Source organism: Panthera onca, chromosome A1, assembly GCF_046562875.1.
Source record: "Panthera onca isolate mPanOnc1 chromosome A1, mPanOnc1 haplotype 2, whole genome shotgun sequence".
In the NCBI taxonomy this organism is placed as follows: domain Eukaryota; kingdom Metazoa; phylum Chordata; class Mammalia; order Carnivora; family Felidae; genus Panthera; species Panthera onca.
The window spans coordinates 6993933-7017588 of record NC_138339.1 but is presented as its reverse complement, the minus strand read 5'-3'; the positions used below and the strand labels follow the sequence as shown (position 1 = coordinate 7017588).

General features: G+C 45.0%; 1 protein-coding gene across 9 annotated transcripts in view; it reads left to right on the top strand.

Annotated features, from left to right (window-relative positions):
* SEMA5A (semaphorin 5A) overlaps positions 1–23656 on the top strand; it is a 477392-nt gene that overhangs the window by 438939 nt on the left and 14797 nt on the right. For all 9 annotated transcript variants that reach the window (XM_078444329.2, XM_078444308.2, XM_078444311.2 and 6 more), the window contains 4 exons: positions 10088–10313; positions 13563–13781; positions 21333–21503; positions 23024–23179. In XM_078444329.2, coding sequence (XP_078300455.2) covers positions 10088–10313; positions 13563–13781; positions 21333–21503; positions 23024–23179 — 772 coding nt within the window. The remainder of the gene's footprint in view (positions 1–10087; positions 10314–13562; positions 13782–21332; positions 21504–23023; positions 23180–23656) is intronic.

The following is a 23656-nucleotide window of genomic DNA, read 5'->3' as shown; positions in this document are numbered from 1 at the left end:
GGTGCTCTGTGAGCTCACCAGCGTTGATGTCAGGTTTGGGGTTTGTGATTAATTTAGCCATTCTAATGGTGTGTGGTGGTTTCCTTATGGTTTTAATTTTCCTTTTTTCCAACAAATGGTGTCGAGCATCTTTATATATGCTCTTTTGGTCATCTATCTATCTAATCTTGTGAGATGTCTATTTCTATCACTTGGCAATTTTTATATTAACTTTTTTTTTAATGTTGAATTTTCACTTTTTAAATATGTAATGGGTATGAATCTTTGATTTGATTTGCAAATATTCTCTCTCAGTGTGTGGCTCGCATCTCTTTCTCTTCACGGTGTCTGTTCCAGAACAGAAGTTCTTGATTTTGAATAATTCAAATTGTCATTGTTTTTCTTACAGGAGTGATGCTTTTGGCATTGTAGCTAGGAAATCTTTGCTTAACCGAAGCTCACAGAGGGATTCTTCTAGGTTTTCTTGTAGAAGTTTTATGGTCTTAGATGATTGGTCTATGAGCCATTGGACTTTATTATCAAAGGGGGAGCAAGTTATTGGTTAAAGGTCTTCTTATCACATATGGAGGTTTAATTGCTTTTGCTCCCTTATCAAAACTGAATAAATAGGGGCACCTGGGTGACGCAGTCGGTTAAGCGTCCGACTTCAGCCAGGTCACGATCTCACGGTCCGTGAGTTCGAGCCCCGCGTCAGGCTCTGGGCTGATGGCTCAGAGCCTGGAGCCTGTTTCCGATTCTGTGTCTCCCTCTCTCTCTCTGTCCCTCCCCCGTTCATGCTCTGTCTCTCTCTGTCCCAAAAATAAATAAATGTTGAAAAAAAAATTAAAAACTGAATAATTTATACACATGCAAGTCTATTTCTGGACTTTCCAGTGCCGAATTCCTTTGCTTAGTGTTCTATCTTGATCCTTACACCATGGCATGTTGATTATTGTAGTTCTATGAGGCTTCAAGTCAAGTTGACGTCCTCCAGCTTTGTTCTTCCTTCCCAAAGTGTTTTCAATATTCTGATACTTTTTATTTCTGTATGAATTTTAGAACCAGCTTGTCAATTTTTACCTCCCCCCACCAAAGCCTTCTAGAATTGTGATTAAGATTGCATTGATTCGGTGCATCATTTAGGGGATTTGGTTTCCTTTAGTGTACAAGTCACGGACATAATTTGTGAGCTGTATTCTAAGTGTTTCATGTTTTTGATGCTACTGTAAATGGCATTCTTTTTTTAAAATTTCTTTAATGTTTATTTTTGAGAGAGAGAGAGAGAGAGAGAGAGAGAAGCAGAGAGAAAAGGAGACACAGAATCTGAAGCCGGTTCCAGGCTCTGAGCTGTCAGCACAGAGCCTGACGTGGGGCTGGAACCCACGAACCGTAAGATCGTGACCTGAGTCGAAGTCTGACGTTTAACCAACTGAACCACCCAGTGCACCTGTAAATGGCGTTCTTTTAATTTCTGATTGCCCATTGCTAGTACATAGGAATGAAATTAATATTTTATATTGATCCTGTATTCTGAAGCCTTGATAAATTAATGTTACTTCTGGTAGCTTCATGGTAGATTCTGCAGTATTTTTTACATACACAATCACAATGTTTGTGTACAAAGAGAAAGTTACTTCTTTTTTTCCGTTATAGATGAATTGTAATTCTTTTTGTTTCCTAGCTGTACAAAGTAGAATTGTCAGTATAAAATTGACTAGAAGTGGTAGAGGCAAATATCCTTGCCTTGTTTCTGATCTTAGTAAGAAAGCACGCAGGCTTTAACCATTAAGTAAGGTGTCACTTTTGTATATTTTTAATACATGTCCTTTCTCAGATGTGGGAAATTTATTTATTTTCATAGTTGTTGGAGAGTTCCTATATGGCATGAATGTTGGATCTTATTAAGTGATATATTTGCGTCTTTTGACATGATCTTACAGGTTTACTTTCTAGACTGTTAATAAATGGTGAATTACAGTGATCACATGTCAAATGTTAATGCAACCTTGCATGCCTGACATCATTACCACTTAATCCCGAGAAATAACCCTTTTATGCAGTTTAGAGTTTTTTTTATTAAAATATCATCAAGAATTTTTGCATCTAAGTTCATGTGACATATTCACATGTAGTTTTCATTTCTTGTAATGTCTTTGTCTGGTTCTGATATCAGATTAAAGTCAACCTGAGAATGACTTCAGATGTGATCCCTCCTTTTCATGTTCCTGGAAATGGTGTGTGTAGTTGAGTTTATTTCTTCTTTTTATATTCCGTGTCTCTGCTTCACATGTTCAGTCTTGCTTCTAGCTTCTTGAACACATGAAATACAGTTATCATAACTGTTTTAATGTTCTTGACTACAAATTCTGTCATCTGTGTCATTTCTGTGCCAATGTCCATTGACTGGTCTTTCGCCTCATAATAGCTTGTGTTTTTCAGCAGCTTCCTTGTGTATCTGATCATTATAAATTAGGTGCAAGGCATTGTGATTTTTTTTTTCCTTGTTGTGTATGGGGCACTTCTGTGTTCCTGAAATTATGCTCTCCTCTAGGACATGATCAAGTTACTTGAAACCAATATGATCATTTGGCTTTTTCTTGGCTTCATTTGTTGAGATCAGAACAGAGTTTGGGGTGATTTTTCCCACTGTGGAGGCAAGACCCTGCTTGCTACTCTAACGGATGCCCAGGGCATCGTAAGGTTGTCCACTCTTGCTCTGAGGAGCGAACACTATGTCTGGCCCTGTGTGAGTGATGTACTCTGTTCCCTTCGATCCTTGCAGGTGGGTCTTTCCCCACCCGTGTGGTTTCCTCACATGGGTTCACTGATTTGTACCCACCTGAGTACTTGAGGTGGGATCTCTGCATAATACTGGAGTTTTCATTGTGCATCTCTCTCCTTCTGAGAACCCCAGCCTTTTGGCTTCCTCCACCTCTCAGCTTTGTCTCCTCAATCCCTCATCTGTGTGCCTGGGCTTCTCCTTCCTCCACCACGGCCTGGAGACCTCATCAAGGTTGTAGGCTGGGCCAGTAGGGGGGCTTCCCTCATGTTTCCCATCACTTGGCAATCACTGTCCTTCACTACCTGGTGTCCAGTGTTTTAAGCACTGTTGTTTCATACATTTTTCAGTTATTTTTCGGTGAGAAGGTTAATCCCACTTCTGTTACTCCATCTTGGTTAGAAGCAGAAGTCATCCTGTGGCCACAGACTTTTGACTCCATCATCTCGTTTTTACTTCTCTTCCTTACTGGGTACCATACAGCTCATTTCCAGGACTTCCCGTCAATCTATGTTCTCTTTGCCCCAGGTGTCGGGGATCACAGACCTCCTGCTGTGCACAAACTTGGGTGCATTGGCCCTTTGCAGGCCAGACTGCATCTCTTCCTTATTTGTGTTGTGCAGAATGGCTTTCTGTCTCAGCAAGACACCCTTCGTTGCTGGAAGAGAACTTGATAAATGCATATGAAAACCGTGCGTATTCCAGATGAGAATAAATTTAGTTCATATCTTCAGCTATTCATAAAATGACTTTAAGGGTAATTTTCTAACTTTGGGCTGAGCATATGCTATCAAAATTTTGCTTGAATTGTCACCATCTATTTTGCTTTCAACCTATGGAATATAGATATTGTAGTGTTTTTCAAAGGAAAAATGAACAGCAATACACAGAGCCCCTCTTAACCACCGAAAGGTGTTCCCCAAACTTATGCATAGTCCCTCAGAATGGACTTATTTGTGAATTGATCAATATGGTGTATCCACTCACCAAAAAATAAATAAATAAATAAATAAATAAATAAATAAATAAATAAGATCGGTAATATAAAGTAAACACGACAAACTTCCCGTGTGTTGGTGGAAGCAGGCATAGAAATAGACAAACTTCCATGACATTCATGTTTTGATTCTTTGAACCAAGGCTGAGGTGATGGTGGCCTGAATGACCAAAAAGCCGATTCAGGTGGGAGGGCCCATTTCTGTAGGTGCCTCCTAGACATTAAGTGAATGGTTCTTTCAGTGTTGACTGGGATAGAGAGTACGTGGGGGAACATATCTAGAGAATTGTGTAATATTGCTTTAGTAAGCATTCTTGATTTATTTTTCTTAGTTGTGCTTGACCATTTATTTACATTTTTTCCTTGCATCAACTGTTTCCTTTATTGATTTTTATGTTTTTCCAGCTTTATTTTTTTTTCCGGAAGTAACTAACATAACTTTGTATAAGTTGAACAGGCACCTCATGTTGATGGGATACGTTTATTATTGAAAAATAATACTATTAAACTACCGCCTCCATCCCATCACATAGCTACCACTTCTGTCTTGAGGTGAGAACATCTAAGATCTACTTTCTTAGCCACCTTCAGTTATGTGATACAATGTGATTAGCTATAATCGCCATGTTATCCATTAGATCCCCAGACTTGTTAACCTCATAACTGGAAGTTGGCACCCTTGCGTATCTCCCCATTTTACCCATCTCTCCAATCACCACAATATCTATGTTGCTCTTTTGTATTTTTGTATTTTTTTAATAATTTTTAAAAATAATGTATTTATTTTGAGAGAGGCAGAGAGAGCATGAACAGGGGAGGGGCAGAGAGAGAGAGAGAGAGAGAGAGAGAGAATCCCAAGCAGACTCTGCAGGGTCAGTGCAGAGCCCGATGTGGGGCTCCAACCCACGAAACTGTGAGATCCTGACCTGAGCTGAAATCAGGAGTCGGACACTTAACTGTCTGAGTCACCCAGGCACCCTGAGTCTGTACTTTTTAGATTCAACATAGAAGTGATATCATGCGGAATTTGTCTTTCTCTGTACAGCTCATTTCACTGAGTATAATGTCCTCAAGGTCCATCCAAGTTGTTGAAAATGGTGGATTTTGGGGCACCTGGGTGGCTCAGTCGGTTAAGCGTCTGACTTCAGCTCAGGTCATGATCTCACAGTCCATGAGTTCAAACCCTGCGACGGGCTCTGTGCCGACAGTTCAGAGCCTGGAGCCTGCTTTGGATTCTGTGTCTCCCTCTTTCTCTAACTCTCCCCCGTTCATGCTCTGTCTCTCTCTGTCTCAAAAATAAATAAACATTAAAAAAGAAAAAAGAAAATGGTGGATTTTGTTTTCAGAAGATCATTGTTGCACAGGAGTTTTGACTCCAAACAAGGCTCTTATGCACTGTTTCCTTCTCCACAAGGCTTCAGAATATCGATTCAGTCACGACCGACCATTTGCTTCTGTGGTCCAGCTTGTTCTGCGGTCCAGCTTGCTCTCTCTGGCTTCTGCTCTCAGAGGTGCCGAAAGTTAGGTGCTGGGTAGAGCAACTTTCTCCCCAAACATACTTGCTGTTATTCGATGAGGCTTTGCTGACATTACCGCCCTTAAAGTTTATGGTATCGCTGTGAACACTGGCCGGCGGTAGTGGAATTGAAGGAGCTACATCAACAAATATTTTCTGAGGGCCTAAGCTAAACTGTGGCAAGAGAGAGTCCCCTCTGAATATTCCCATCTGCTCTTTCTTCTCTTTGTACAGAAAATATCATTTGCTCTTTCTTTAGCCTTATTGCAGGGAGTTTTCAGGGACCAAATAAGAGATCTCCGTTCTAAGTGGTAATATTGGGCCAAACCATTTGGTGAGATAAAGAGAAAGCAACACTCAGGTTTTGGATCAGTTCTTTGCTTGAGGACTTTCTCAGTGGCTTGGAGTCAAGAAAAGTGAAATGGGACAGAATATCCATGTTAGACTTTGGCTTCCCCATAGAGTAATAACAATATCTTACATTCGTGTAGCTTCCCGTGGTTTACAGGGCATTTGCGTATTAATGGTTTCAGTTGACCCTCATGACCACCTCGTGACATACACATGAAAGGTTTGTCATGGGAGAACGTGGGGAAGACCTTCAAGCTTCGGATCTATGTTCCTTCACATGTTGCCTGGAGTATCATGACACTGCCTGTGTATGTCTATAGAAGAATTAGATTTAAATATAGGATGGCTGACAACCTAGTAACTTTGTTCCTCCTTTGTTCTTAATGAAGGCCATAGAATGTTCTAAAATGAAGTCTATCCAGTGATAACTTTTATCACTGGCCATAAGCCTTGAAAGCCTCATAAGACCCAAATAATCTAACCTGAGGCATAAAAGCCTGGCTATGTGGGGAGAGCCTCTTCCGTTTTATGGCTGAATAATAGTATATATTATAGTATATATTGTGTATTACCCATTGTATTGTATATTACATATTCTGTTCACCCAGCATACCACATCTTACGTATCCATCCATCTTTGCTGCACACTTAGTTTGTCTCCATATCTTGGCTACTTTGAGTAATGCTGCAATAAACATGGGAGTGTAGACATCACTTTAAGACCCTGATTTCAGTTTCTTCAGATATATACCCAGAAGCGGGATTGATTTTAGTAACCATTCTTACCTGATGATTTCCACCAGAATATCAAAAATCCTATGTGGCAAGTAATAGTCATTAGCTCCCTGAAACGTCTTGGAAAACAATTTCTATTTTTAGCATCAAATGTAAGGCTGTTCACATCCTGTTCAGGGTCGGGTAGTTACTGTCCGGGTTCCTCAGCCAATCATTGTGCACATATTCAGCTGAACCATAGAACTACTCCCCCTTGAATCCAATCACTTTATAATTTTGGCCATTGATATAAAACTGACTGGTCATACTATTTCTTGGCACGTCATAATTCTATATGTTAAATGAATGCGTCATAATCAAACCTCAAAAAGCAGGTGGAAAGAGAAGTTCTGAGTCTCATGGTAGACTGTGTATGATGAAGAGACAATGAACAGAAGAACAAACTTGGTTATCAGAGATCAGGTCTAAGAAGCTTGAATCAATCTTTATTCTGGAGCTGGGGCCACCCCTGGCGCACGTGACCCCCTGCCCCGCTCAATATGTCACCAGCACACAGAGACCAACTCAGCTACTTGGCCCAGCTTTTGAATATATTTGCTAGTCACATATTTCAAAAAGGAAACTTCACCTCCATAGGAAATGTAAAATATCTAGTGTACAGAAGCTAAGAGTTATTGGGAGCGTCCTGTATATTTGTTTATTAAGATGTGGGATCTTACTGTTTTATAGGTGACGTCGAACTTACTAAGGCTTAAAGACCCGCATTTTTTAAGCAGGGATCCATAAACCACATATGTGCTGAGTCCGTTTCAGCAAGGAGCCCCGGACACTTGCCCAGCCAGGCTGGCACAGAGTGATGAAGGGGACGACGGTGGCATGTGGCATTTTCAATTTGGGGATGGCAGTGCTGTCACACTGTCAGCCTGGAAGACCCCAGACAAGGGTTTATTGTATTCCTCTCCTATGGCCTCCATTTCGAGAGAAAACGGGAGGGCTCACGCGTGTCCCGTCTAGTCTCTCACATGACTGGGTTGATGGCATTCGTTGGGGCTATTTTTTCATTTTGGAGCAGCATCCAAATAATACCGTAATAAAAGATGCTATAAACAAAGGGAAATGAAGTCATCCGTCTTCTGGTGTGTTGGTGTGGAGATGAGAAGGACCAGCATTGGGGGGGCGGGGGGGGGATGGCCAGAAGGTATGAAATCAGAGAAGCACTTTCCAGATTCTCTGAAGGCCTATGATGTCACAGACACGAAGAACTCCTGAGTATCACTTCTAAACTTCTTTAAAAAATGGGTTATGAGTAAAGAAAAGCAGTGAGAACAATTCGAGTCACGACGGAATAGGTGTTTTAATAGGCTTCCAGAGCGAGCTGGCCTTGTGGACACACGTGGCCAGTCTCTCTCCTGTCGGAAACTCTCTGATGTCGTATTAAAGGAGTATTCTTTCAAAGCCTGAAGCAACAAAGACAGGTCTTCCTGGGCCGGAATCCTTGACTGGAGGGGGGATGAATTAATGGTGGATTCCTGGAAGCTAAACAACCGCCCCCAACACGGTATGTGAGGGACCTGGATGAGAAGCAACAACCCGTCAGTGTACCGCCCCCCTCGGTTGTGGGTGGTATTCGCCAAGTTGGAAGGGAAGACACTGGATTTTGATCTAACCCAAATTACAGCCTAGCTGCATTCAGATAACAGGAGACGGGGATGTTCCAGGCACCAGGGTGGGGTAGGGAGTAAAGGGCCAGAGCCTCTTTTTTCGGTAGCGCACAGTGAATGGATAATGCCTAATCCCGGAATATTCTAGTTGTCAGATCTGTGGGATAAATATGGAAATACTCAACTAAAAGGTATGGGGGAGGGGCACCTGGGTGGCTCAGTTGGTCAAGTGTCCGACTTCGGCTCAGGTCACGATCTCTCGGTTCACGAGTTCGAACCCTGTGTCGGCTCGTGCTGACATCTCAGAGCCCGGAGCCTGCTTCAGATTCTGTGTCTCCCTCTCTCTCTGCCCCACCCCTACTCTCTCTCTCTCAAAAATAAACAAACATTAAAAAAAAAAGACACAGGGAAAAGATAGAGTGGTTCTCTTTTTCATAAGAAAGCTTCGAGGGCTATTTAACACTTACTTTATGTATATGTTTAACATTGATAAAAATGATTTTTAAAGTATGGTCATAACTGGGTGCATTAAGTATCGGTAAATGAAACTTGCTTTATCGTGAAATGGAAGAACATTGAGGTAGTGCTGTGTCCAAGGTCAAACCCTGTACCCCTCCTATGTGGCGCTTCTTCTGTTTAGAATTCTTGACAAATAAATCTTTAAGAATTTTAATAATTGGAGTCCTGAATTCCACCCCCACCACCCCACCCCATGCCCCGTTTGCCAGACCTTCATCTGTACCCTACTCAATGACTGGGACGCCCCGCCTGTGCTTACAAGGGAGATGTCTGGTAGTGAGGGAAGGGAGGAGAAGCAGAAATACCATGGTTGTATCAACGAGGGAAATGCTGTGAAACTTACACAGTGGAAGTTATTACAGGGGCGCCTGGGTGGCTCAGTTGGTTAAGCGTCCAACTTTTGCTCAGGTCATGATCTCACAGTTCATGAGTTGGAGCCCCACGTAGGGCTCTGTGCTGTCATTGCAGAGCCTGCTTAAGATCCTCTGTCCCCCTCTCTCTCTGCCCCTCCGCCACTTGTGCTCTCTCTCAATAAGTAAGTAAATAAATAAATAACATATTTTGCAAAGAAGTTATTACGTATTGTGTATTTTATTTGGATAAATAAATACTCCACTACTCTTATGCTTAGAATCTGTGATCCCAGAGCTTAAGATACTCATTAAATCTCATTGAGCATTATGTTGTCCAAAAACGAAAAGTTTTGGTTCCATCATTTGAACTTCAAGCTTTTTTTTTTAAAAAAAAAGCTAAGCTCTGGGTGCCTGGGTGGCTCAGTCAGTTAAGTGGCTGACTTCGGCTCAGGTCATGATCTCATGGTCCGTGAGTTCGAGCCCCGCGTCGGGCTCTGTGCTGACAGCTCAGAGCCTGGATCCTGTTTCGGATTCTGTGTCTCCCTCTCTCTGACCCTCCCCCATTCATGCTCTGTCTCTCTCTGTCTCAAAAATAAATAAACGTTAAAAAAAAATTAAAAAAAAAAAAGCTAAGCTTAACATTGGAATAGTCAGCAGTTTTGGTTATTTATCAGGTGAAAGACGGAAGATGGTTTTTATGGGGTCACCATTCTTATTCACGTACGGTTACACTTACTGTCTCATTCTCCTTGTTGACACAGGATAAACTGTGCAGATTCCTTGTCTTGTTTTAAAGTTTATTTATTTTGAGAGAGAGAGAGAGAGAACATGAGCAGAGGAGGAGCAGAGAGAGAGAGAGAGAGAGAGAGAACACAAGAAGGCTCCGTGCTGTTAGCGCAGAGCCGGGTGTGCTCCATTAGGCAATCTGAGATTGTGAGCTAAGCCGAGATCAAGAGTAGGACGCTTAACCGACTGAGCCACCCAGGCGCCCCTGTGCAGATTCCTTCTGTGGTTGACCTGAACACTGATCATCCTCTTAAATGTCCAATTTAACAAAAATGTGTTTTCCACTTTGTAGAGTAGCCGGTGGGTGTCAGGATGTGACGTGTTAGAGAGCCTGTCTCTCAGTAAGGGAAGGAAGCCCTGGACCCAGTTTATGCCCTACGATAAGCACCTGCCGCACCCTTTCTCTCCCAGGAGTACCAGCCTTGCAATATCAACCCGTGCCCCGAGCTGAAGAAGACCACACCCTGGACGCCCTGGACGCCCGTCAACATCTCGGACAACGGGGGCCACTATGAGCAGCGATTTCGCTACACGTGCAAAGCCCGCCTGCCTGATCCAAATCTGCTGGAAGTGGGAAGACAGAGAATCGAGATGCGATACTGTTCTAGTGACGGAACCAGCGGCTGCTCTACAGACGGTGAGCAGCCAACCCCCCAGGACCGACCCAACTTGCACAGACCCGCGTGCGACCCCATCTCTCAGGTCACAGGCGAGCAAGGGGCTCTTTTCCTTTTGATTATTTTCCCCTTAGCAATCTACGACAGTGATCCCACAAGTGCACAAATGCCTTTTGTAGCAAACTGATGGGAAAGAGTTCTATACTGAGGTGGTCCTGTGAACTCAGCCCTCAAAATAACACTGCCTTCTTAATACATCCAGAAGAGTTTCGGGGGGGGATTTATTTAATATCAGAAAATATATCAAGGAAGGCTCAGTCGTCTTCCATGAATCTTCTGGCACTAAAATGTAAGCTGCAGATAAGCTTTTCCTTTGATTATCCCCAAACTGGACAAAGACAAAGAAAGACCATCTCTGTGTTTCTGTCTATAGAAGGATCTTTCTGCGAAAAAGTTCGGCCTGTGGGGATCCTTTAATAGTCTCTGAAATTGCTCTGCCCTTTTAATCCCTTCAATACCATATTAATAGCAGAAGGGAAAGCTCTAAGAGAGACCACAAGATGCACCCTCCGCCTGGCCCCGCTGCTCAGTGGGCTACTCTCCTCTGACAACTCACTTGCTCCCCCTGGAGCTCAGCTGTCTCCACTGCAGGAAAGGGGGTGAGCCTGGCCTTCCCAAAGAGCTTCATTTCCGCTTCCTTATTCATCACTTCTGTCTTTCTCATCTACTTTCACAAAATTTGTCCAATTCTAGAAAGGAAATAGGTGTTCACAGATGGTTCTCAGAACATGATGTGATGAGGACGGTGATAGTAATGTCGTGCACCTGGAACATTTCTCAGCACTTTTGTGTTTATGATTCCACCTCATTCTCCCAACATGAGTGTAACATAGAAAGCATAGTCACTGTCAGTGACACTTTTAGAGAAGGATCCTTAGACCCAGGGTGGGTGGCCTTGATGAACCACTGAGGCAGTCGCCATGTTGGACTGACATGGATGGGATAAATTCATGGGGGTGTGATAAACGTCCTCCTTCATGACCAGAGGGAAATGGCTCCGGAGTGGCTCCACGTGAGGACCACTGGTGGCACACTGGCCACAAATGTCCCTGTCTCCTCCAGGAGCCTCTGAACAGCAGGGGCATCTTGGATCTGCCAGCCTTCATGACTGGAGGCTTGGCAGTTGCCATTGAGAGCCACACCTAATTGTACGTTCTGACATTAACTATTTCCTGACCTCAAACCATCCTGCTCACTGTAGTTCACCAACTAAATATAAGCCTGTTCATTGTTTCTTGAAAAAAAAAAAAGTCTGCTTTAGTGAAAAATGTTGTGTGAATAAGTCTACAATTTACATAAAGCAAACACCCATACATGTAGAAAATCAAACAAAATGATATTCACTCTTATTAATTGTGTAAAACCCTGCTGTAAGAAGAAAAGATATATGATAGAATATCAAGAGAAAACTGAGGACCCATTTGAAAGATCTGCATTCCACAAGGGATCATCCTGTGATGTCATGTTGGCATTGTGACATAAAATACAAAATCCCCAGTTAAAGATGAATTTCAGATATTTTTCAGAATTTTTAAAAATATGAGTATGCCCCATGAATCTTTTCTGGATAAGTATGACCCATGCAATATTTGGGACATACTTACCCTAAAATATTGCTAAAATTTGAATATCCAAATTCATCTGAAACTTGGATTTAACAGGGGTTCTTCTATTTTATTTGCAAAATCTGGCAACGCTGTCTCTGAGTCATCCACTTATTTTCTCATTTCAGAGCAGGCAGTGAATTTTCTTATTTCTTATTTCATCTAAGTAAAAAAGAGACAGTGAATAGCAGTGTGTCCCTACAGGAATGTCATTGTCTTTTCTGAACATACATTTTTTTAACCCTTTCATTCTCAGATGCATATAAAACCATAGCTGATATTTGTTTTCAATGATAGTAATATAAACTAAGAACAAGTTTGATACACATTTATAAAAAATATCCCATATTTCCTCCAAAAGTATATCTTGAGCAAGCCTTAAAATGTACTTCCTCTGCCTTGTGTCTTAGGGGCTTCTGGTTCTAATGACCATCCACACGTTTTGGTATGGACATCTTGAAAATACAGAATCGGGCTTCTTTGCCTCTGATTGCCCAAAATGAGGTTTGCCTGTGCATTGTTGTTTCTGTATTGATTAAGCACAGAGTACCGGTTCATTACAGAAAGACATTTCTAATCCATTTTCTCAAAAGAGCATCCTTCCTAGGTTTCTGAGCCAGAGTTTTTAACAACAGAGGAGCTTAGCAACAGGGCTGTGAGTGTATTTGCCTTGTCACACCTCCCGGGAACTGCGTGGCATCCTCAGAGTTTTTTGTTAAAACCCGCATCACATCGCCAGCGTTTGAGAGAATTACTGAATATCTGTAATATTGTAAGCGAGCAGCCATTTTCACCAAAGCAAGCAGGAATGTTGACTGTGGCTAATTAAATGGCTTCCCAAGTGTAGAATGCTCAGAGCAGACCGGACCCCAGTACATAGGCAGAGCCTGTTCTTAACAAGACATTTCCTCGCTGCTGTGCTCTTACCGCCGCATGTGTACCTGGGAAAACACACCTGTTGGTAAGTGTGCTGTGAACTGCTTGGGAGCGGGTGCCACTGGGCAAGTTCATTCACAGGTGTGTTCAGTTCTGGGTCAGGAGCTCCACCCCGCCTTGCCCGGTTCTTGGACAGACACCTGTCGCCCTGGCCTGTGATTCCGAAGCAGTTAACTCTGAATTATTTCCGCGACTTTCACCAGCATTAATTCACTTTGGAAAGGCTCACGGATAGAGGAACGGGTTTAGAAAAATGTCTGAATCATGCTTCCGTTTGTCCAGACGGATGTCCCCAATGGTGAGCATGGCCTGGTCCTGGACAGCCCGGTTTTGTTGCAGGATTCCCAAGGGAAGGGAGAAAGTTGTGTTTTCTTTGTAAGAAGTTTCTCAGGAAAATAAGTGACCTACAAACCCAAGGAAGTTACCACATTTACAAACCTAGTCCTCAGCTGCATCCTATGCAATAGCAAACGCAGAGAAAGAAGCTTCAGCGATTGGAGATTATCATTCGCCGCCAGTTGTTTGGTTTTTGAAGCATCAGAAGTATTCAACCGATGTTGAGAGTGTAGTTCTAGAAACGAAGCAGGCAGCCGAGGCAGAGTGAAGGTTGGCACTGTGTTTCCTCTAAGGACTTCTAATAGAATCACACTTGGGCCGTTTCCTTGGCAGGCCTTTCTGGCGATTTCCTGCGTGCCGGGAGATACTCCGCCCACACCGTCAATGGGGCGTGGTCGGCCTGGACGTCGTGGTCACAGTGCAGCCGCGACTGCAGCAGGGGCATCCGGAACCGGAAGCGGGTTTGCAACAACCCCGAGCCCAAGTATGGGGGCTTGCCTTGCCTGGGCCCCTCCCTGGAATACCAGGAATGCAACATTCTGCCCTGCCCAGGTGAGTGGATTGAGTAATCTGGAAAACTTCTGAAAAATCAAGGGCCTTAGAAGACCTTCTGATTTAGGGAGGCTCGTTTAGCTTCCCCAGCCTTAGGCTTGAGATTATATGTATGTAAAGACTCACAGACTATATTTTCTAACTGCATCGGTGTAAAGACACATATAACCTAGGCTGGATTATATTCATTTATTTCTTCTGATATTTATAAATGTTTATTTATTTTGAGAGAGAGAAAGAATGAGTGTGGGAGGGGCAGAGAGAGAGGAAGAGGGAATCCTAAGCAGGCCCCGAGCTGTCAGTGCAGAGCTGACCATGAGATCATGACCTGAGCCGAAACCAAAAGTTGGATGCTTAACTGAGCCACCCAGGCGCCCCTATGTCTCCTGATTTTAAAAGCAACTACAACATTCTTGTGAATCCCTATAAAAATCCTGGGCCCTAGGCATCATGCCTGATGGAGAAGTCGGCCCTGCCGTCATGGCCTGGAGAGATGTGTTGTGTCCTTGAAGCTGGGAGGTTGACCTCCTCCCAAACTGATAGGCCCAGCCGTCCCGGGACCGCCCTCCCCCCCATACCACAGGCTCCTCTTCCAGAATGACAGGTATCGAGAATGACCCACCAGGTGCCAGCCAAACCAGCCAAATCAGTCAGTCAGCAGGCCTCCACTCTGTGCTGAGTTCAGTCCTCTAAACACACACTCTTCTCCCCTGGAGGCTGACGGAAGCTGTGTTGTCGGTGTCCTGAGACCTGGTGTCTCATTTCACGAACTCCCAGAAAATCACAGGGTTAATAAATGAGCCTGAAGAGCCTCCTTCCTCCAGGACAGGACGCTGTGTGCACCGTCTGTCCTAGTCAGCGCTCCAGTCTCTCTGTGTCCCCACTGCCACAGCTCTGGATGTGGCTCTGGCACCTGACTCGCTTCCACCTGATGCTCCCGTGGTCAGAGTCTGCCATCGATGCCGCACGGCCACCCGAACCCTGTTGACGGCTGTGCGTGTTGTCTTTGGCTCTGTCAAGTGAAGGCTCCAGGACAGCCGAGAATTCTATGACGGACCCACTCCCTGCAGTGTCCCCGGCTCCCAGCATCAGCCTGGCACCCACGAAAGAGCTCTCAGTGATCATTCACGGAACCATGAGAAAACAAGCCCGTGGTTACTTGACCTCCCTCCCTTCCTTCTTTGCTTCAATTCTGTCAGCAAACATTTCTGGATAGCCCACTGTGCACCATTCACAGGGAATAGGTGGGCATGGTGATATGGTCCCGGGCAGAAAAGAACCTAGAGTTCGGTGAGGAGGCATCCTGGGAATGATGTCAACCCAGTATGGCCACTGGCTATTGGGCTGATGACCAGATGTAGTGACTATATCAGCCGAGGACCCATTGAGCTGGAATTATGGCAGCTACCCCGATCAGGTGGCCCCTGAACTGGGTCCTGAGGGACAGACAGGAGTTGACCAAATAGACAAGCAGGGATGGTGAGTGAGGGAGGGTGATTCCAAACACCAGGTACAGTGATTTTAAAGATACAGAAGCCTGCAAGCATAGCATCTTTTTCAGTGGGTACAAATAAGTTTCTTAGTTCCTTAAGCAAGGAACTCTCTTGCAGCAGACCTCAGTGAACATTTGTTGGATGGGTGAATGGACGAAAGGTGGATGGATAGATGATGGATGGGTGCTGGGTGAATTGGTGGATGGATAGATAGGTGGATGGATGAACAGATGAATTGGATATTTGACGGATGGATGGATAGGTGGGGGATGAATGGATGATGGGTGGATTGGTAGATGAATAGATGGGTGAGTGGATAATAGATGGATGGGTGCTGGGTGAATTGGTGGATGGATGGATAAGTGGATGGATGGACATAAATAATGGGTAGATGAGGGATGGATGGATAGGTGGATGGATGAACAGACGAATTGGATATTTGATGGATGGATGGATGGATAGGTGGGGGATGAATGGGTGATGGGTGGATTGGTAGATGAATAGATGGGTGAATGGATAATAGATGGATGGGTGGTGGACGAATAGATGGATGGATAGATGATGGATGGGTGCTAGGTGAATTGGTGGATGGGTGGTGAGTGAATTGATGGATAGATAAGTGGATGGATGGACAGATGAATAATGGGTAAATGAGGGATGGATGGATAGGTGGGGGATGAATGGGTGATGGGTGGATTGGTAGATGAATAAATAGTTGGATGGCTGGATGGCTGGATGAATAAATGTACATTAAACTGAAAATAACATAGCTCTCAGCTTTGTAGCTGAGAATCCCAATAATGCCCTTGTTCCTAGGGCTGCTCAGCCCCTTTTAGGCTGTCTCTTCCTGTATTTCTCCAGCCTCAGGGGACTTTTCCCTTCAGCCACTCAGTTCTCCCAACCAAATGATGTTGAGGGGGTGGGAAAGGTCACAAAGCCAGTTCTTTCCCACAGCCCCAGCAGGGAGAATAAGATTCCTCCCTGGAGCTGGGAGACAGTTTGTTGGTGACATCATCAGATTAGGATACGTGTTATAAACTGAACAGGGAGGGCGGCAGGGGAATGTCAGGATCCCTCCATCCACCCACGCCTCCCCAGGATCCAGACATGAGTCCTCATCACTGTCAACGAGCTTCAAGTCTCCTCCAAATATTTGAATGCCGCTCTGGTCCTTGCATGTAAGGCTCAAGCCCATCTCAGACACATCCCTTAACATGACTCGGGGGCTATTTGTATTTCAGTTGATTTGATGGCCAAGCCAGTATCATATGCACATAACCCTAATGTCTTGAAATAGCTCCGTCCTCATTTTCTTTCTGAAAGCCAACATTCCAGAGGGTTGTGGAAATATTCAGACGGGTCCCCGTCACTTTCCACTTGGGAATGAGCAAGTTCAGGCGACTGAGTTGGGTAAATGTCTATCCTCTCTCCCACCTTCTAGAAAATTCCTGAACACACGATGGGATGTAACTTGGCAAGGGGGGATTGGAAGCAATCAGAGATGTGGGTGCCAAGCTGCAAATCCAGCAATAGGGCTTTTTTACCCCATTTAGGATACTCTCCTCCCTGTGAATTTACTCATCCTTAGTCCTATTGGGCCCATAAAGAACAGCTACAAATGGACACTGTATCTTATTTAAAAACAAGTTTGTTCATTATGATGAAATTTGAAAATCAAAGGCTGGATGAATGGAAAATCCTTTAAATCAGTCAATGAAAAATTTGATCTCCAATTCCAATTTGTATACTAAACTGCAATAAGGTTGTAAAGTCGTGATCATGTTGAAATGATCCTTTCTCCCCTCCTGTGAGTTGGTCTGGTAGTAACTTCACCTATGTAATTTTCCTGCAACACTGAGTGGTAGCTTGGTCTTTCTTCACTCCCTTTGTCAATCCACGTTTATTTCAGAACTGAGGATTCCAGATCTTGACCTACAAAGGTAGAATCAACAGGTAGTTCCTTGTTACTAAGTACTATTCAAATTAAAATAAGATTCTGTGTATATTTATGAAAACCTTAAGTATGAGGGAGGAGGATCCTGAGTGGGATGAGTTGGGGCAGATGTATGTTCTATAGATAACATGTTAGACACCTGTGATGAGCTTAGAACACTCTGCCTTTCTCTTCATGAATTCCTTGAGTCCACGCTTTGTTCTGTAAACCACAGGCAACAAAAATGGCTCATGAGACATAGCTTCTGTCCAGAAGGAGCACTGAGGATTGGAGTAGGGGCAGCTGTTGCAGGAAACTTCTGCCCAGGGGACCTTGGAGGAGTCTAGAGCACAGCTGTCCTACAGTGACGGCCTGTGTGGCCCAGGCCTCCGGACGCTGGAGAATCCACGTCAAACACGCCCACGTCCTGGAGAACTGTAAATGTCGGGCTTTGTATCTCTGACAGCACATAGGATGCCTGACACTCAGACGTTAATCATTCCATTTTGCTTTGCTCTTTAGATCACTAGTAACTGTACTTCCCGTGGCCACCATTCTTCTGTTACTGTAGTAGGTAGATGCCAACACGAATTGGCATCTTCTTCTATGAAGTTGACCTAATGCATACATTCCATTGGCTCAAAAATAATTCCCTACAATTGATTGCTTTGCTCCTTGCAAAAAACCTGGGATCTGAGCTTTCGTATATTTGTCCGATCTTCCTACGAGCTGGTCTTTCTTGGCCAGGAGGAGATTCCCGCAGGAGTTTTAGCGACGGGACAGAAGTTACGTGAAACCCCACACTGTGCCGAGTCCTGGGCTCAGCCTGCCAGGCCTGCTCCCCACGCGTTCCCTCTGCGCCCTAACCCTTCTGCATTTCAGTCCCACATTTCTAGAATACAACCCCCCCCACCAAGGCTGGCGGTGAGGACAGGGGGGGCAATACTGAGCGAGTTATTATTTCCACTCGTGTAGTTATTTTGTTAGTCCAGCCTGGTTTATGTAGCAGAAAAGGAAGATTTCATGTGCTCAGCCCAGCTCAGCACGGAGTCTACATTTGTATGGTTTTCTTGGCTTCCAAGTTCCTGTTTTCCAACCAGGTTCTGCATGCTCCCTGGCAGTGAAGGCTACGTCATGGAGCTTTTTAATAGGCTGTTATTTCTGTTTTGGAAACACGTTAGCCTTCCGAATGTGAAATGGCATTTCCATACTCAATGTCATTTTTCACCCGGTGTAAAGCACCATCCCCCTTCTCCCCAGTGTCACTGCCCCCAGAGGAAGGTTGAGATTTGAAACGTAAGCACGAGGATGACGTGGTGGGGGGCGAGGAGCAGGGTAGAATCGGTCTGGGGGCATCGGACAATTACAGACCAGGGCCACTACCTGATGGAATGAAGTGGCTGGAATTGTCCTTTGATTTCCTTTTGTACAGAGAGCATCTATTTCCCCAACTCTTCAATATCCCTTGGAGCAAAGCAATTGCCGTGGCAATTGGTAGAGGTACGATGTGATCTCGTGGTTTAAACTGACAAGTGGGAACGTTTCGCAACTGGGTTCGGTTACTAATGTGCCCCCAAACTGCTCACATTTTGAGCGAGAATGACACTCTCTCTCTCAAACAACCGACAGTCCTGGGCCGGGGGATGTTTTTCACGATCCCCACCGGACAGTCGGTGTGGGGGGCGGGGGCGGGCAGCCTTTATTAGACGAGATGAGATGATACTTAGCGTACTGGTTGAAATGTGGATAGGAGCGAACAGTTTGAAAGACCGCAAGGTGGGTTGTACATAGGAGCTTATTGGCTCCCTGCTGTGTGTGACCGTTAGATCCTGCGTGATCATAGAATGATTGTGAAGGAAAGCACTCGATGTTTGGTTTGTTTTTTAAAGTGTTTACCCTTTTTTGTGTTTGAGTAAGAATATTTAACGTGAGAGCCACCCACGTGAGATAACAAAGACTTCACAAACCTTTATTAAAAGACGATACTGTTACTACGGTACTGTTCGGACAACACCAGACGGTACCGTTAACTACAGACGCGGTGCCACACAGGCACATAGTGTTGGCGTCTGTGAACGATGGTGCAGTGGACATAGGAATGGAGGTGTCTTTTAGAAATCTTGATTTCAGTTCTTTCGGATATCTATACCCAGAAGCGGGACTGCTGGATCACACAGTAGCTCTGGTTTTCATTTTTTGAGGAACCTCCGTAGTGCTTTCCCCAGCGGCCGCCCCAGGTTTCATTTGCACCGGCAGCGTGCAAGGGTTCCAGTTTCGCCACATCCTCACCAACGTTATTATCTGTCTGTCATTCTTTTTATAATCTCCATCCTGGCAGGGGTGGGGGGATGCCTTATGGTGGTTTTGAATTGGCATTTCCCCGATAATGAGTGATGTTGGCCATTGGTCAGCAGGTCTATCATTAGCCACAAGGGGCGCCTGGGTGGCTCAGTCGGTTAAGCGTCCGACTTTGACTCAGGTCATGATCTCACAGTTCATGAGTTTGAGCCCATGTCAGGCTCTGTGCTGACAGCTCAGAGCCTGGAGCCTTCTTCGGATTCTAGGTCTCTCTCTCTCTGCCCTTCCCCCCCCCCGCCCCCTCCCCCCCACCGCCTCTTTCTTTCTTTCAAAAATAAATAAACATTAATTTTTTTTTTAAGTGAAGAATCCTCAGATCACGTGGTTGGTTCTAAATTGGGCTCTGGAACCGTCTAGAACAAGTCAGTAGACCCTTCTGAGCCCCAGACTTTCCTGTGTACACTCTGACACCTTTGACACCTGTCATTCTAAGGCACTACGACTTATGGGCACCCTTTTTGGGGGTGTGCAAGTATATGTGGTAGAGACCAAACTTCAGCTCCGGGAAAAACAGCCAGCAAGCATCCTCCCAGTAAGATTGGATGTGGGAGAGGATTTTTGAAATAGGCAAACATCTGACTGCCTCCTTTTGCTGGTGTCACAGCCTGTGACATATATCTGACGGGTTCCCCCTTAGGCTCTAATCTAACTTACTGCCTATTAAGTAAAATGTATAGACTTTTGAGTCTCAAAGTTCCCAGTTAGGTCACAGACTCGTTTTAAAATTGGTTTGAAATGGTTTTGTTTTTTTGTCTTTTGGTTTTTTTCATTGTAAAAATGAGGGGGGGTGGGCCTGGGTGGCTCAGTGGGTTAAGCATCCGGCTGCAGCTCAGGTCACGATCTCACGGTCTGTGGGTTCAAGCCCGCCGTGTCGGGCTCTGTGCCGACAGCTCAGAGCCTGGAGCCTCCTTCGGATTCTGTGTCTCGGGTCAGATATGACAGTAGCAGAGACCGAAGCCAGATGAGGTGTCTGTTTTAGCAACTTCAGCTAACTCGAGGCAAGCCTGAGATCCCAGAGCCAGGTGGGCCGCTGATCCCAGCGTTCAGGAGGCCCGTGGGCAGGTATCAGGGGCCCGGCCTGGGGAGAACGGGAGTCATGCTCTGGGTCACCAGCAGTCATGGAACCAGTTATGCCTCACGCCCTTAGTGTAAAACTCACCTGCATTAGCATCCTGAAGTCTGGCCGCAGATCTTGGGGATTCCTGTCTTTGGTCTCCTGTCAGTGCACTTCCAAGGCAGGGTGGTTTATGCTTAGTTGGGTTGTTTGATGCCCCCATCTAGAAGCATCCTTCACAGTTCCTGCCAGGACCCGTTAGCTCTTTTCTATCCCGCTCTCGTGGAGCACATCGTAATGCAATTAGTAAGGAAGCCTGTGTCCACAACTGCTGATCCTTGGCTGCAGTTCCACTCTGTGGTTAGCAAAGGTGAGCGCTCCCTGGCCTTCCCAGTAATGACCACGGAATGTGGTTAATGGTCCTTCCCAGAACTGGGACTTTGTTATGGGTACATAGCATTCCTCGGCTATCTTCGTGCTTGCTTGTTATATGCTTGGAAACATTTCCTGAAAGAGCAAGTAAGAGGAACCGAGAAAGCAGAGGGAGAAATACACAAAACTGGTTTCGCCACCAGGAGGAAGAGGCCAGACAGCCCTGGGAGCGGTCAGGGGCGTGTGCAGGTGTCCTCCCACGATGCACGTTCTATCTGCGGCCGCATCAGGCTGGTCACATTAGGAGTTCAGAAGTCATAAGCCTTTGTGTCCCTTCCCAGTGGATGGCGTGTGGTCTTGCTGGTCTCCCTGGTCAAAATGCTCGGCGACCTGTGGCGGTGGACACTACATGAGGACCCGCTCGTGCACAAACCCGGCCCCAGCCTACGGAGGAGACATCTGCCTGGGGCTACATACGGAGGAAGCTCTCTGCAACACGCAGCCCTGCCCCGGTGAGCAGCCAGGAGGCTTGCGCGATTCTGGGCAGACTCGCCTCTTCCCTTGATTGATGTAGAAACGGTGAAATTGATGGTAGCCCACGACAGCAAATCCTGAAAGAGAGGAGCACCTCATCCCTCACAGTTATCCTTGACTATATCCCACTGTTGTGCATTAAAATAGCTGCCACCACGTCAAGAGTGTCACAACGAGTAACAGAAACTCGTTATCACAATGTCTCAGTAGAAGGTTTAACCTGGTAGTGGGATCTGAAAATCAGAGTGGGGAGCAAGGAGAGCCCTTGGAAGGACTCGGCCTCAGGTCTGGGGGCAGGGGTGGGCAAGCTCCGAGGCTGGCTAGCACAGGTGCCCAGTGGGTGCACTGTAACAGCCTCCCCACCCAACAGGGCCCGCTAGGAATGAATGAGGCGCCCTCTTCTGAGTCTAACTTTGACATTGAAATGCTCATCTTTTTTTGTTTTTAACTTGCTCCTCCAGATCTTTCTGGAAGGTTCCATTTATACAGAACAGTGCCTAGAAACCAGATTCTCAGTCATCCTCAAACCTGGCGCTTGACACATTTTTGAGGAAAAATGTCATGTCTTTACAGTGAGTCAAGGCACACGTCTGATTTCCAAACTTCCCCTGTAACGCAAAGATGATGCTTAAATCTAAAAAGAAGAAAAAAGCAACCCGCATAGAAACATGTCTTTTTAATGTGTTTAATAGTTTCAAAAAATACGGAGAGTTCTTTTTTATTTATTTATTTTTAAACCCCTTACTTAAAATATAAGGGTTGCTCTCTCTTTTCACACATCCGTAAGCCTGGGCGAATTTAACAAATCCTAGTAAATTTTCCACTTCGGGGTGAAGTGACCTTTTATCACTCAGCTTGGGGCCTTAACTCAAGACTCGTGCACCGATCTTACGCACATAGGCAACGGTAAACACGGGATAAAATAAATTCTTCCTCAAGTACAGCCTGACTTTGGTATATTGACTCTGCACAGTTGTTTTTGTAACAGAAGCGAAAGTATTCGACACCCCTTTCAGCAACCAGGGCTTTCTCATTCACACATTGTCATTTCTCTTGCTCGAGCTCTGAGGCCTGTAGGAATTTTGCGGGAAAACCTTTGAGGGCTGGCCTTCATTGGGGAGCATTGCCAGGTGGAAAATGGTGTCCTCACTGCTGATTTCTCTCCCCCGACCACTGCCCATGTCTACACTGCTGGACCTCACGAATTAGCTTACTGAGTGTCTAGTACAATGAGTTGAAAGCAGTAAAATAACATGGGTTCTAGAAAATGCGTTTTAAGCACATTTGATTTTTGATCAAAGGCATACCAACTCTTTTATCCGTGCCCGTGTGTAATTTATGTACTGGAGCGGCCAGAGGCTACCTGTCCATCTTATTTATACCCAGACCCGTTAAAATTGTAGTATGAAAATTTAATGTAACGTATGTGACCTGTGGTGCTTCCAGGTCGATCGATCTCAGTGGGCAGTGTTGTCCCGTCCCCTTCTGGTCATTGCAGAGAGCTGGTCGGAGTGGTCAGACTGGTCTGAGTGTGACGTGTCTGGAGTCCAGATCCGTGCCCGCCAGTGCATCCTTCTGTTCCCTGTGGGCAGCCAGTGTTCTGGAAACACCACGGAGAGCCGGCCGTGTGTGTTTGATTCCAATTTCATCCCAGGTAAGAGCAGAGATGCTTATCGGGGTGAACAAAATCATTTCCATTGTTTAGAGAGGAGATGAGTCATAGGTGGGAGTGTTAGCTGTCCTTGGAGGTCGCTTTTGGTGAAACAGAGATGATCCTATCAATTCTTGTCCTTTCAAGGTAATTAGACGATAGATTTACAGATAACGGTGGGTTGCATTTAGGCCATGAGTTTTAAGGTTTTTTTTGTTTTGTTTTGTTTTTTTAGCACAGTGTCTTTTACAATTTACTGACTATAACACAGCGAGAAGATTCTGCTCAAAAAAATTAAAATAGATTATTTTGGTATTTTAACAGGTTAAATGCTTCTGTCATGTTGTGTGCAGGTGTTTGTACAGAGAAAAGGGGACAATTCTTTTGCAACTTTGATATAGTTGGGAAAATGGAAATGTACCAGGGGGCTCATCTTGGAGAAGAGATTAGCTGGCCCTTTGCCAGTAGGCTTTTCCATGT